Here is a 16134-nt window from a genome sequence, read left to right on the forward strand (position 1 = left end):
AAACTATGAGAGTGATGATGGTTTCAAAATTTTCCACGGTGCGGTAGAAAAGCTGAAATCTATGTATATATGCGCCACAAAATCTGAAAAGGAATTATTTTATATGCTGGATAGGCGTATACGCTTTTCGATAAAAATGGTTTTCAAAGTTCTGTTTACGACGTGATCGACAACCTATAGGTATAGTACACAGAAATTCAAAACAACCCAAAATTAAGTTCTTTTCACTCATCTCCCATGTTCCGTACAATAAGCCAAATTTGGGTAAACCGGCTCAAAGTAGTTTGCATTTAAGCACGGCAAAAAAAATTACCCATCGCTAAGTAATTTTCAATTTTTTCTACCCAAAATTAAGTTCAATTAACTCAAATTTGGGTATATCGCATATTACTCAATTTTGGCTTCTTGTACGGAACTAGACGGTTGAGTCGAATCTTTCGTTCTATTTTTGACAACAATAGCGAGAGGAAATGAAACGGACAGAGGTCAAATAACTCAAATTTGAGTTTAAAAAACCCAAGCGGTGGGTAGTTTTGTTTTTCTGTGTATACTCAAAAAGGTCTCCAGATTTGTTTAATGGTATATTCAAAATTACGATCGAGATTACGATCTACGTCATTGGAATCGCCCAATTCAACGCAATTGGTTGTCAAATGTAATCGTTTGACATTTCATATTTTTTCCAGTATAGTCAGATTTTTGTGATGCAGCGTTTATTTTTCTCATTTTCACTGCAAAACTACAATAAAAATCATTTTTCTTTCATGGGTCTTGTCCTAAAAGGTTGAAAAGAATCATTTTCTACATTATTGGTCAGTGTAATTGTTGGTATATAGTGATTCAAGTGCGGAAAAGCATATTGCAAAATGCCTCGCGTCAATTACACCAGAACGGATCGGATAGCCCAAATGTCGAAACAGGAGCAACTCATTGCTCAGAAACGGCAGCAAATATTGGAAAAACAGCGGACATTGCAGATGGCTAAGCAGATTGCAGCTGAAGCTTCCAAAAATAGCACTGGGTGAGTATATCGTGTAGTTGGCCACTTGGGAGCGGAATCTCTTGCACAAGTGCCATTAGCGACAGCTTCTTACATAATGTTTATTGCTTTTTCAATTACCAGGGTGAATGACGAAGAACCTGACAAGTCGGGTGGACTTAAAATACCGTTTAGCAATGACGGATCGTTTTTAGAAAATTTCAAAAAACTTAGCGAAAAACTAGCCAAAACGACCGAGGAGCAAAATAAACGACCAGCGGAAGACGAAGCGTTTAATAGGTATGTCAAATATTTCTTTGCCTACATCTTTACATGGTTTTATTTTGCAGTGAGAAGAAAGTCAAAACGGAAGAGGCTGTTCTTATTCCGATTCCTCCTCCTCCTCCGCCACCTCCTGCTCCTCCAACTCCTCCGGTTTCTGTTGCCGTCTCGACTGTGCTACCGATGGAGATGTCATATGCCACATACTACAATATGTCTCAGCTACCAACCGTCATGCCTCTTCTGCAAGCGGCTGTTCCGTTGCCCCCGTCAATACCGGATGTCAGCCAAATAGAATCAGTTCAATCGCTACCAGTAGCGAGCACGAGCGTAGAGCCAGTTCACGCGATGCCAGAAACTCCCGAGCAAGTACCGGAAGTTGGAGCCAATTGTAAAGGTTAGTAAATGTTAGAAATTTGTGTGATAGAATCGTGGTGGAATGGACTTCACTTGTAATGGCTGGGAGGGGGCTTTCAAGGGCACAAAATAATCCTGTGTTTGAGAGGCACTGAAAAAACATGTTTTTTGTATTGTACGAGAAACAAAGTCAATATTTTTTAAACAAATTTGCTCAGAATTTTACGCGCATTATAATCTGTGTTGAGTGTGTATCCAAAAGCATGAATATGTAAACTCAGGAACACCTGCATAATCTTGCTTTAACAGCAACAAATGTGAAGACTCAAAATTTTACCAAAACGTTTCTTTTTTGTTTAGGTGGGCGGGTGGATTGTTCGTTTTCGATACACATGATGGAAAAGTCCATTCTACTAGTTCAATTCTATCACAAATTACATGACAGCAGTCTTTGTTCTTTTAGTTATAATTTTTGTATAGTATTTTCAGAGAATGATAAATTACCAACAACAGTTGAAGAGTTAGTTGAATTGGTTGCCGATATCGGTGATGTTTATGAAGAAAAATTAAGTTCACGTAAAAATGAATTACATCCATCGCTTTGGTAAATTTTTTACTTATCTATATCTATTCCCCTGTTCTTTCATAACAAAACCTGTAAAAGCTCGCATGGGAGAAGCCACGAAGAGAATGAGACAACGGTGCACTGGACCGTAGGTTCATCGTGACACACTCTGTGCTGTGAGACGGAAGTTGGTTCGATTGTTTTACGCTTCAACGCTCTTCGATTAATCTTTGTATTGTTTGTTTTTTTGCGAAAGGGATAATTAATAATATGTTCATATTTTGGTATAGGTATATTTTTCGATCGATCGAAGAGCTGTTAGAATTTACCAAAACAAACGAATCATTGAACCAGAGGATTGGTGCAAAATGCTTTGTGAACAACTTCAGCTTATCATCTTTATTGTGATCTATATATAGTGTTCAATAACATTTTTTCTGCTTTCATGATGTATCCTGCCTTCTTTTCATTGTGAATAGGTTCTTATTTGACAAACAATCAGAGGCTTACAGGAACTATCGACACATGATTGTAGCTAGGCTATTTAAAACGGCTGGTATTGAGCATGCCTTACCAACGGCGCAGTCTTTTGAAGCAAGTAATGCTCCAGCCACAGACGATTCCAAGTATGATCCGGCTGACGTTCTCGATGACACGAATATCGATGAAGATTTCCATCCATTCGCGCAACAGCAAAAGCGGGATCAACTGGACGGAAACGACATACCAATTCAAATGCAGCCAAATTATTACGGTGATGAGCGACATTTCTATGACGACAAATCCACGACGGAAACCGATTCCGATACGGAATATGTTCGTGAAGCTCGCAAAAGAAATTTGAAAAACCTTAAGCACAAGACAATGACTGCTGGAAATATGCGCGAAGAAAGCTCCTCGGATTCGGACGATCAATTCAACGAATCTTCAGACGGAAAGATGGAAGCGTTAAGTGATAAGTCATCTGGAAATAGTGGTGGTAGAACAGCTCGTCAAAAGCACAAGAAAAAAACCAGATGGGGTGACCAAACGGATGGTGCTGAAATGCCCAGTGCAGCAAGCGAATGCAAGGATAGTAGCGCAATCACCATTTCTGAACTATCCTCTAATGCATATGGCGGGCAAATGCAGCAGCAAAATTCCAGATCGAATCCGGGGTTTTTGCAGTTTGTTTTCCAGAGCTTCGATACGGTGGAAGTTAGCCCAGAAAGCTGGAAAAAGGCGGAAGAACATTTTAGAATCCGTCTACTGTATGAAGACATGTCAAATAAAATACAGAAACATGAGAGGTCTACTAGTAATCGACTAATGAGTGGAAATAATCGAATGCAGAATGATGCTGAGGAAGATTTACGATTAAATTCTGAAAAGATGAAAGCTGTACTGCTATGGATTAACGAAATCACCAGCTTTTATGAGCGATCTGGTTCCCCAAGACTGGAAGATTTTCTGTTACGTGATGAGTTTGAAAATTTAATGAATAAATTTCAGAGGACAAATGATTGCATGCCAAATTTTGATGATTATAAAAAGTTCAAACTCGAGCAAGCAAAAATTGTTTCCACCAATTCGAGAGGAGAGTACACTTCATCGGATTCGGATTTTAAGAACAAGAGCACAGTACTGAATGAAGTCAATCGCCACAGCACTATTCAGGACGACACCGATAAGAACATCAAGCGTCGAAAAAGTCGCTGGGGCGATCAGGTTCCTCCTGTTCAAACAACACAACTTCCAGTTGTTGTTGCCAGTACTAGCACTACAGTTGCAGCTGTACCTTCCAATCCATCCCAAATCCCGGGTACATCTAGCACCAACTTCAACACCCCAACGCTGACTGGTGCAAGCCGTACCGATCCGGCTTTATTAGCGTACGTGCGACAAAATTTTGGCAGTACGAACCTGTCAGAAGAAGACTGGAAAAAGGCAGAAGATCATTACAAGATCAATCTGCTTTACCAGGATATGCTCAAAAAGCGACAGGAAATCGATAGGTTAGCTGCTGGTGGAAAGTTTAAGTACGAATATGATTCTGATGAAGATACAACCGGAGGTACGTGGGAACATAAACTTCGCTCACAAGAAATGGAAGCCACTCAACTTTGGGCAAATGAGCTAACAAAGAAATCGGAAGGAAAGCACCACATAGGAGACTTTCTTCCTCCGGAGGAGTTGCGTAAATTTATGGAAAAATACGACGCACAGAAGAACAACCGCCAACCCAATCTTAGTGATTATAAAGAATATAAGTTGAAAGAGGATAACGTTGGTTTTCAGATGTTGCAAAAACTTGGATGGAAAGAGGGACAAGGATTAGGAGCAGATGGCAGCGGAATTGTTGATCCAATTAACAAGTAATTTAAAACAAGGCAACATAGCTGATGGTCCAGTGCAATTGATTTGAGTTTTCGTTTCACATTTACAGAGCATCGCAACGTGATAGCAATCAAGGTTTGGGAACTATTTCAGCGGATAATCCTGAAGTTGACGATAACGAATACGACGCTTATCGTAAACGTATGATGTTGGCATACCGATTTCGACCGAATCCATTGGTAAGTTTAATATAAACAGTTTCCACCGATCAATTCGTAAGTACTGATGATTGCTGATTAAATTTTTCCCTCCTTTGTGCCAGAATAATCCCCGCAGGGCATATTATTAAATTAAATCCTCACATACAGCGGAATTGTGTGCGGGGTACAGCACCGCAAACTGATCACAGAGAAAGGTGCGAAAAATATTAAAAACAATAATCCTTGCTTAATGGCACAGTGGAATGCTCAATTAAATTGCTTTCAATTGATTTCGGGCATCGCGTGATGGCATTTTCACTTTCTCCTCCTGAATTACCGGTGGTGTAACCAACGGGCGTGAATGTTTAAATACCTACCAACTATTTAATGTTGTGAAAATTTGTTCTTTATTCAAGATCAGCAGCGTTGTAGTGTAGAATAATATCCATTTAGAAATTTAGAAAAATGCATAAAATTTAAAAAAATAAATGTTTCAAGTAAAAGGCAATAGTATTTATTCAAGAAAACAATGAGAAAACATATAACTTAATGCAAGCGCAAATTTCAAGTTGAGACAACAACATACACACTTAGATTTTATTTAGAAATTTAGTACCTAATGTTCGGTGTGTAGCAATGGAATCTACCTGTCTTTCTGTAGTTTCGAATGGCTTTACCGAAATCCGTCGAATATTTTACAAATAAATCGTAATTTTGCGAAAATTTATCGGGCTCGTTAAAACAAATATTCGAGCAATCGTTAAGTATTAAAATTACCATAAACTATATTCTTTCGCCTACGAGTTTTGCCAAGCAAAATTCAAATGCGCAATAATATCCGATGAGATTTTGAATTCAAAGATTCATGGCTTTATATTTTGACATTTCCCGAGAAATTTGAGGTTCCCTCCCCATGGACATGGAGGTTGACGGTACTGAAGCAAAGGGTTATGTTTAATTTCTTTATATTTGCAACGATGATGATTTCCCATAGTGACACATATCACCTTCTTAATGCTTCAGTATACCTCAAACGATTAATTCTTGGTTGTTAATAGAACTTCCCTGATGCAATCGGCTGCTTCATGCAGACTGAGCAATTCTGATTATACACTCAAAAAAATCCACACGTTTGATCGAAGTGTTTAAACACTTGATTTTTTAAATGCACAATCACATTTACTTTAAGTGTATTTCACCTTGGTTGAATGTGTTACACACGTTAATTTATAATGTTTCAAATTTTGAAATGTTGAAAATCTTTCACTATCTATTCAAGTGTATTGCACATTGAATCACACTACTGTTCAAAACAGATGGATTTAATGTGTTTTGCATTTCAATGCGATGTGAATTGCTTGCTCAGAAAGGTAAACATCGAAAACAAGAGTTGGGACTTTATCCTATCAACCCGCCTCATATATGAGAACAACCGTGGCACAGTGAGATCGAACGAAGACTCCAGCAGCAGCACACCCCAACAGTCCATGATCGAATCCCAAATCAGACCCATTAAGAAGATATGTGAAAGCTCTGCCCTCTGGCAGTTTTGTTTATATATTTGTCGATTCATTTTTAGAGTCGATAAAGTAGAAGTCGATAAAGCAGAATATTTTAGAATATTGAACTATTATGTGTTAAGCTATTGATATCACCAAATGAGGCACATAGAATCCAAGTGTGTCACAATTCAAATCCATAGTGTTCAGGCATGATTCATAGCATAAGATTCACACATGAAATGGATGTGTTTCACAATAAGCGCAAAATTAAGTGTGAGACACATCCCAACAAACAATTTGAGTTGTTCAACAGCCGAATAAGCTATTTTTTAGCTGAAGAAGCTTGTTTTTGCCTGAATAAGCTCTTATTCAACATTCAATGTTTGTTGGGATGATGATGACGTGTGGAATTTTTTGAGTGTAGTATCAGATTTGTTCTGTACACAGAGGAACTGGGAGGGCTTATTAGAAACTTCTCACCAATAAAGTAATGACCATAGTAGTAAATTTTGCATATCATTTTATTAATATTTTATTTTATTTAAGCATATTATTTTTGTTACAGTCAATTAGCATTAGCATACAATACAAGAGATTTAATATTACTTGCTCGGTTTTGAGTAAAATAATCAATATGTATTTTGCTTGTAATTACCTTTGATTTTTTTTTTTTTTGTGATTTCAACATTTTCCTAGTTTGGTTAGAAGTTTCGAAGCTAACACATGTCCACATGCCTAATAGAAAGATAGACAGACAAAGCGTATCATAAAGAATAGTTGCATGCAGGGTTGCTTCCACTCACTTTCTATAGATGAGTGATTTTCGGAGTTTTGAATTCGTTAGATGTTGTAATGGAGGTTTGTGTTGTTGGATGCGGGAGGAGATTGGAGGGCGGGTGTTTGACGCATAAAGCCTGTCAATTTCGCTTTCAGAGTGTCGCAGTCAGCGGTTTTATGATTCGTGAGCGCTCGCATGTCTAACATGTGCAGAGTATCATTATAGCGTCTGATGGTTTTGAGATTCCTGGTTGCGTGAAATATACTTGTGAGAATATCTTTTTGAGATTTTAGTAGTCACGTTTTGTTTGTAGTTTATATGTTATTTCTTTCATGTAATTATCGTAAATAATAGTTATTCAATAATAGATAATTCATCCATATATTCAATAATAAATTTACGAATGACTATAATTTGGATACCTAACAATTGGACAGAATCACTAGCAAGAATAGGTTGTGTTCGCCTTCGAAAATATCGATTCGTTTTTTCAGGGTTGTAGTTTTGGTTTTCATCAGTGGGCCGGCTCTGATTGTGAACGATTTAGGTAGTATTTTGAGGTAACTATTTAGCTTTTAGCACAACTTTGCTACTACGAATCCACAAAAGACATTAAATTGGAGGCGGATTCTGGTACGGAATTACAGGCTGCTATTCTGAGCAACTTATCTTCATAAAATTAAAAATTACATTTAGGTATTAATTAGCAAATATGAATAGTAGTTAACTTTAACATAATTTTGATAAAACAATCATTTCATCCAGTTCACTTTAAAACAAACAAGTATAAGCGCAAGTAAGCGCAATATTAAACGACATTAAATTTGAATCTGATACGGTAGGCCATATAACAGAGTCGATAGCCATTGCAAATCAACCATCTCTACCTGCTTATTTTCCTAACTTTCACTATTATTGCTGTTACTATGACTATCCCCTATGTTCCACAGCTTTCCTTACTATCCGGTATCGTAAACAGGATTCATTTGACCCCTGTGGTTATTATTCTGTGATGCCAAATCTATACCTCTACCCTGGTGCAGTATGGACAGCGATTTTTCGCTGGTGACTTGGCCCTATGACCCCCTTCTGTGCTTGAAAATGAAAATGAAAATGAAAATGACATTTCCCGAGAAATTTGAGGTTTGTGTGTGTGGTGTGTGTGTGTGTGTGTGTGTGTGTGTGTGTGTGTGTGTGTGTGTGTGTGTGTGTGTGTGTGTGTGTGTGTGTGTGTGTGTGTGTGTGTGTGTGTGTGTGTGTGTGTGTGTGTGTGTGTGTGTGTGTGTGTGTGTGTGTGTGTGTGTGTGTGTTTTTTTTTTTTTTTTTTTTTTTTTTTTTTAGTAAGGTTTAGGAAAGTTTCAAGAAGCCTGGCTTGTAGTGAAGTTGGCACGGTGTGGTATCCACTAGTTGCCTAGTGCAGCTCCACTAAAACCCATTCCTTACTCTCTCCTCTGCCTGGATCCCCCCGGGACCACTGTGAAGCGACTACTTCGGGGGGTGGCTGTGCCCATGCACTTGTCGTACTTTCAGCGCTAGCTGGCGTTGCTAGATCGCTGCTCTTCTCTCCATTTACGCTGCAGCTCCGACATAATCTGCGTGACTGCCCTCTTGACGGCATTCCAAGTGCCCTCCTCTCGACAAATTTCAACGACAACATTCTCCACGTTAAGGACGGGCATGTCCGTTCGCACTGCCTCGAACCTTGGACAGTCGAAGACCACATGCTCCGGCGTTTCATCGACGTTGCCAAACTCCGGACAGAGGGGTGACGCTGCGTGTCCGAACCGATGCAGGTATTTCCTGAAGCAGACGTGACCAAACAGGAACTGCGTTAGGTGGAAATTGACTTCTCCGTGTTTTCTGTTCACCCAGGTCGAAAGAATCGGTATTAGTCTATGTGTCCATCTACCGTTCTCCGTCGTGTTCCACTCCTGTTGCCACTTAGCCAATGACTCCACGCTCACAACTTTCCGTACTCTTCCGGCTTTTCTCCACCTGTAGCACTCGCTGTCCTCCGCCAGGGTGATGCCGATAGGGATCATACCGGCGATAACGCATACTGCTTCCGACGATATGGTTCTGTACGCACTCACGACTCGCATGGCCATGAGCCGGAACGTACTGCTCAGTTTCCTTTGGTTCTGCTTCGTTTCCAGCGCTGGAACCCAGGCTGGACCTCCATATCTCAGTATCGATGATGACACGCTGGCCAGAAGACGTCTCTTGCTACTGCTGGGACCAGCGTTGTTCGGCATGATTCTAGCTATCGCGTTGATGGCCTTCGAAGCCTTCTCACAGGCATATTCGACGTGGCTGTTGAAGTTTAGCCGGTCATCGATCATCACTCCCAGGTATTTTAACACACGTTTCGAGGCTATGGTGTGCTCCCCGACGGTGATTTCTGCCCGCTGTACCGCTTTACAGTTACTGACCAATAACACTTCCGTTTTGTGGTGGGCTACCTGCAGCTTCGCTCCTTGCCTCCAGTTACCAACCATATCGATCGCCTCGGTTGACAACACTACCACCTCTTCCAGCGTCTCGCCTGTTACCGTCAAGACGACGTCGTCCGCAAAGCCAACGATCTCAACTCCTTTGGGCAGTTTCAGCGTTAGCACGCCGTTGTACATCCCGTTCCAGAGCGTTGGACCAAGGATGGAGTCTTGTGGAACTCCCGCTGTGATCCTAATCGATCTCTGCCCCATGTCTGTCTCGTAGACCAGAACCCGGTTCTGGAAATAACTCCTCAGGATCCTGTCAGGGACCCTCATTCTATGCAGTGCTTCGGCGATGGCCTCCCAGCTGGCGCTGTTGAACACATTCTTGACGTCGATCGTTATCACGGCGCAATATCGATCTCCTCTCCGCTTCTGTTTGGACGCCTTCTCAGCTCTCTCGACCACTGTCCGAATTGCATCCACCGTCGATCTCCCTTTCCGGAATCCGAACTGCCTCTCCGACAATCCGTGCTCACTCTCCGTGTATTTCGTCAGCCTGTTTAGGATGATCCTCTCCAACAGTTTTCCAAGTGTATCCAGCAGGCATATAGGCCTGTACGATGCTGGATCCCCCGGCGGTTTTCCTGGTTTCGGCAGCAACACTAGCCTCTGTATCTTCCACCTGTCAGGGAAGTGACCCTCGTTCAGGCATTTCTACAGCACCATCCTGAACATGTCCGGGGATGACTGGATCGCCGCTTTCAACGCTACGTTGGGGATTCCATCAGGACCGTGAGCTTTCTTCACCTTCAATCCTTTCGCCACTGCTACGAGCTCCTCGTTGGTGACTTCGACGTTGTGTGTGTGTGTGTGTGTGTGTGTGTGTGTGTGTGCGTGTGTGTGTGTGTGTGTGTGTGTGTGTGTGTGTGTGTGTGTGTGTGTGTGTGTGTGTGTGTGTGTGTGTGTGTGTGTGTGTGTGTGTGTGTGTGTGTGTGTGTGTGTGTGTGTGTGTGTGTGTGTGTGTGTGTGTGTGTGTGTGTGTGTGTGTGTGTGTGTGTGTGTGTGTGTGTTCCCTGTAACCCCCACTGGCCGGCAGTGTTATTATGGAAGAATTATTATTATTATTATTTAACTTTATTAAAGAGGCTTTCAGCCTTGGGCTGGTTCGCCTCCACGTTATGGAAGAACTCTACAATGTCGCATTTATGGTCATTGTAGACAGCTTTAGTCCGGGAGTTAGAAGGTGACAGCTCTATTTCAGTTTCAGCAATTTTAGAGATGAACTAGCCTAAGGCTAAAAATCTCTTAAATAAAGAATTAAAAAAAAAAAAGTTTCAGCAACCCACTTCAGAATGTCTGGTGAGTCACGCCCATTCCGAGGTTACTTTCACTTACACTAAGCCCCACATATTAGTATTACACACACACTTCCAGTTTCAAAATATTCTTTTGAATCCTGGCACGTATTTAGTTTGTTTTTTTTTTAAATTGTAAAAAGTATTTGGACTGGTCTCACCATATTAATTTGATCCTCCAATCCATGGGTTCCGTAGTTTTGTTTTTTTTTCTACGCTTTGCATCTCATTTCACCTTTGTCGTAATACTTCCTTCAACAAACACCAATTTTCTTGCATTTCCATGGTCATCTGGGAGGAGGTTCGCGTCTAGTGCTTTTCCCATGAACCGTTCGCGGCCACCAGCTACCACCCCAATGACGGTTATATAAGGCCGGGCCAACCGGCAGCTTGCTGGTGTTAGAAGCAAAAATATTGTAAACATTGCTTAACACCTCGCTAAGCACTCATTAGACGACGTTACTCTACCATAACATTCCATACTGCGAACAGTGAGATTTACGTCACTGCCAACAACTGTTTCGTGTAAAAAGATAAACATTGCAATGAAATACGAACACCAATAAGCCTGTTGGCCCGGACCTTATATAAATGGCATTGCTACCACACGTCCAGTCTTGGGCTTATCCATCCAGCGAGGCATCTTTCAGATTACTCGCTATCTCCGACACCGGCAAAATACCAGCAACCGAGCACTTTTGACTTGCTGATTCACGGCAACGTCGGCCACCGAATCACCACCAAAACTCGCGCCGTACACATTATCAGTGACGAATCTCTCAATAGAATTACACGCCGAAAGTGTGGCATCCGAACTCGGAGAACCGGGCTTCCGGGAGGCAATGGAAACCGACATCGAACAATGGAACTGAGGCTCCGTCGTAGATTTCGGAGATTAGATTCAAGGTCAACCGAGTCACTCAAGGCAAACACAGGAAACACACGATATCGAACACGATATATCACTAAATGATAACTTTATCAACACTTGACACTAAATTTCAGCATACAAATTATCAAATTTAAAGCAATTTTTTTTTCTTTATTATCGTGATTTTTAACCGTAGGCTAGTTCATCACGTGAAATATAGAGCATTTTTTTTTTAATTCGCTGACGAAAAATACGCACCAAAAGAAAAACACGTCAGCTTTCAAGCGCGGCCTACTGCGATCCCGGATTTCCGGAAAAAATGTGTTTGGGCCTAAATGCTTTTGTAAGCAAACACGTCAATCGCTGATTTCTTGCGAATAAAAGCTCGATTTCGCAAACAAACTATACCAAATGAAAGAGGAATCATTCATCTACCTGTTTGCGTTGTTAGTTTTTTTTTTAGATTGAGCTTAAATCCGCGATAATTCGGTGTTTTTTTTTACAAAAACAATTACGTCCTAATCTCGAACAGTCAACTACCTAGGTAGGGTGGGATGGTCTAGGACGCGCCCCTGGGGTTAAGATTTCTGGCACGTGGAATCCTAGAACTGTTAGTGGGAGAGCGGCGAGGAGCCACGAGGGGCAGTTTTTGCCCCAGTGATGCATTATGGACTGGTCTCCCCTATATATTTAGAAACATTACTGACATTTGCTTTAAATTGACAAACAATGACCTCTGATGGTGTTCAGAATCGAGATCGTTGGAAACATTTAATGTCTGCAAATTTTCGGGATTTTTAGTTTCGTGTTGCGCGATCGCGAAGCAAAATGGGTACGTCCTGTAAAAGTTTGAATAGTGTTGTAATATCAGTTGTTCGGAATAGCAAAGGGTATTATTTTCTCGCGGTGGTAAAGGCAAAGGTGTTATATCCTAGACAAAAGGTAAGCTTCAAAATCGTTATTGTTTTCATCGCCGTCGTCATCGTGATCGTTTTTGGTTGAAACATTCGTATATTAAAAATTAATAATTAACCGCAGAAACTACATGAATTATCGCGTATCTCTGTCGTTCACTACATACCAAGCCAAAAAAAAAAGGTTCTTATTCGTCGGTCATAGTGGGTCTAAGCTGATGTAATGGGCTTGGTTGTCTAGTCTAACCATTTTTGCTTACTGAGCAGAAAATCATGGGTTCAGTCCTAGGCTTATTTACAATAAAGAGTTGATAGGATCGGTTCGTTTTCCCATAGCTCCGGATTTGTGTGTTTATCAATCTGCCATGATATCAAAACAATGATCATATCACTTATCAAGGTGAATCCTGATCCAACGAACCCCACCCTACTAACAAAACCTCCCTCGTGTGACCTTTGTGGGGACGAAAACACGGTCCCCATAACAACAAAGGTCACTCTAACTTTCCTTCCCATCTCCCACCTCATTGCAAGGACGTTGCCGGTGTCGTTATTGATTTTTAATATAAGGAGTCACTGAAACTTTTACAATGAGAATGTGCGGTCTTTCCCAACCCCATTCAATTAATTTATTGTTTCACTGATTCTGCTACTCCGATTCATTGATTTGTGCAGTCAGTCTAAGCTAATCTAAAAGCAATTATGCGCTAATCTCGAAGTTCTCCGGACTTTTCTGTGCTTTAAGTGTTTATGTTTGCATTATTATTTTGCATCATTATATGAAACATTAAAACAATTGTAAATTTATTCCGAACTTGTACAGAGTATGTTCAGTTAACCCCATTTAAGCATGAGCATGAGCATGATTGACCGCCCACGGTTGCTACTCTGTAGTTGCCAGATCAGCTGTAATTACACAGATAACCAATAGACGATGCTTGGGACTAGCAATCATCCTCAATGTGCAAAAACTGTTGATCTGAAACTAGGCAATACCAGCGCCGGCCGCGCCCGAACACAGGTCAAGAAAGGAATGGGTAGGAATGTGTTGACCGAGAACACCTCTGCACTTTCACGAGGAATCACTGAGATATTGGATAAGAGGGTTGTGATTGCAGCAGGTTACGTTTTGGTAAACGATAAGCTGATTGATGTCACAACGATCATATCACGCGAAGGAGCTTGGGATTGAACCCATGATATTCTGCTCAGTAAGCAAAAACGTTTGCCACTAGGCAAACGAGCTCCTTTTATTACAACACACCATTGATCGGCTTTGATGTAATTCCAATGTATTCACATTAACAAATAAAGCGATTAACGAATCTTAAATGTGGAGGGGCTTGAGATTAAACTCATGATGTTCTTCTCAGTAAGAAAAATTGTCGCTTTAAGGCCACCAAGCCCCTCATATCACACCATACAAGGTATAATCGCGTTGTTATTGTAATCATTCAAAACCGGCTCCTACGGTGACGTTGATAACGATGTTAAGTTTCACAAAACACACGATAATCAAGCAATGTTAGCATAAGCCTCCTTAATATGATAGGACCTGGAATTTATTCAAACTAAAACTCGACGGCGGTACTCTTTACACTTATTAAAATCTAATTTTACTCGACGTTCGTTGTTTAGATTTGGTCCTTACGTAAGACGGGAACAAAATCCATAAAACTTTCACATTTTGTTGTTGGGGCTACCGTGCCCCTTACTTCACAAAGTAAACTACGACTGACGCGATGATTTTACCAGCATACAAATATTGCACATCTTTTAAGCTTCATATTTCACCGAACCGCCCCGATTATGCGTCAAATTACCGCATCAAAACCACCAAACCACATAATCAAACACGACCCGCCGTGACTACCGTCAGTCTTCATCCCACGCCCTAATGATAGTGTTGAGGTTCTACAAAGGGTTATTATTTTGTTTATTTCTTCTTTTTGAAATATTCTTCGATCATCATGTTCTAAATGTATTTGTAAAATTCATTGGAAGTGCATGTCCTCACGCCAAAACTGCCCATGTTTCATAAATATCAACTAGTATGGTGAGGAAAACTTAACCATCTCTTTTCTTTCTTCATTTAAATACAACAGCAAATGTGATGTCACACTATCTAGTGGATAAGAATGTAGCAGACAAAACATTCACACTGCCAGACTGCGCTGTATGCAAGTTTGTTTACACCCCTGAGCGGGGAAGTGAATACCAGGCTATGTGAACTGCTGCCATCAACCCTGTTAGTGTTGAATTCAATCTTCTGTGGCTTTTTAAATTGGACCGGTAAAATGCCTAGAATGGTCGTTTTTGTTTTATTTACTCAGTTTCAGATATTTATTCACCATTAAATACATCCAATCATCTATGTTAATGAGTCAAACTTCGCAATTGCTTGTTTTAATAAACTTAAAATTCATTGTTAGAGGTAATACCAGGCATAACATTTGATAACGGCACAAAAGCATTTGTAAACAAACTTTCTGAGGCCATTTACACACATCATCGGATAGGGGCATTTATCACCTTTCCGAAAGTGGTACATATCAATAAAATTAACAAATCATTTTTTTTTTATCATTAAATGGGGTTAACTTAACCTAGTGACTTTGAGATTTGTTCGAGAACGTGTAAGGAGGATCCTGGTAGGGCCTCCAAATTCCGACTTATGCGCCAGACGACGAGAGTCGTCTGCCAGAACTCAAGGTTGGATTGCCCAGCTAGCTCTTTTTCAACCCCACAACGGAATCCACCTCCTATAATGTCCCAAAACCTTCCAAAGCTTCCTTCCCAATTTCCAATCCCAAGAGTTCCTTAAATTCGAATTATAGTAGGTATTCCGATTCAATAAATTGAAACTAAATTTAAAGTTTTGATTGAAAAATAATAGAAAACGATTTATTTCTCATGCAATAAAATGGTTTAATTGAAACGCTTAAATTTTGATTTCCAAAGTCTATAAAAGTTGGATTTATGTTTGCATGGTGATTTCCTTAAAACCTTCCCTTTTCCTACTTTCTCCTAACGGGTGACGTCATTCAGTAAGTGTGTTCCCTGAACGTGAGTCAACCTACTTGCAATAGATTCCCCCCCCATTTCTTCCCCTACTAATATAATAGTTTGCCCTACTAATGCTGGTGGTGGGGTGTGTTCGGGTGGGTACTAAAAAGCGGTTCAGGTACTTACAGGACTCGTCGTTGATCGGAGGTTACCTGGTCGGCCAACGGCTGGTTGACCGAGAACGACTCATAGGCCCATGCGGTTCGCACGGAGCGGGACTTCGGTGCTCTCTAGCACCAGGAAAGTGATTCGCGGCTTCTTCAGGCTACGTCGGAGATGTGCACTTGATTGCTGGGCTCTGATCGGGACTGGTCAATACCTTCTACCCGGGACGTGAGTCTGGGCGATTCTCTCTGGCGGTGGCAAGCTTTCCCCGTACAGATTACTCGCGGATTGTGGCAACCACGTTGTAGCGGAGTGGTGCTCGCGAGGCCGAACTTCCTTCACCGATGACCACGCTCTCTGCAACTATTCTTAGCGGCACGCAGCCGCGAGGCGAAGAATAGTCCCA

The 16134-nt window shown here is 41.0% G+C and overlaps 1 protein-coding gene across 1 annotated transcript; it reads left to right on the forward strand.

The window, feature by feature from the left end:
* Positions 1-722: 722 nt before the first annotated feature.
* LOC135708932 (SURP and G-patch domain-containing protein 1) lies at positions 723-5137 on the forward strand. Its single transcript, XM_065231114.1, has 7 exons — positions 723-1021; positions 1124-1279; positions 1330-1658; positions 2099-2222; positions 2663-4537; positions 4609-4738; positions 4822-5137. The coding sequence occupies exons 1-7, from the start codon at positions 867-869 to the stop codon at positions 4846-4848; spliced, it is 2796 nt and encodes a 931-aa protein (XP_065087186.1). The 5' UTR covers positions 723-866; the 3' UTR covers positions 4849-5137.
* Positions 5138-16134: the final 10997 nt, after the last annotated feature.

This window comes from Ochlerotatus camptorhynchus, unplaced genomic scaffold, assembly GCF_037179485.1.
Source record: "Ochlerotatus camptorhynchus isolate MF236.1 unplaced genomic scaffold, CSIRO-AGI_Acam_v1.1 ptg000342l, whole genome shotgun sequence".
NCBI lineage: Eukaryota > Metazoa > Arthropoda > Insecta > Diptera > Culicidae > Ochlerotatus > Ochlerotatus camptorhynchus.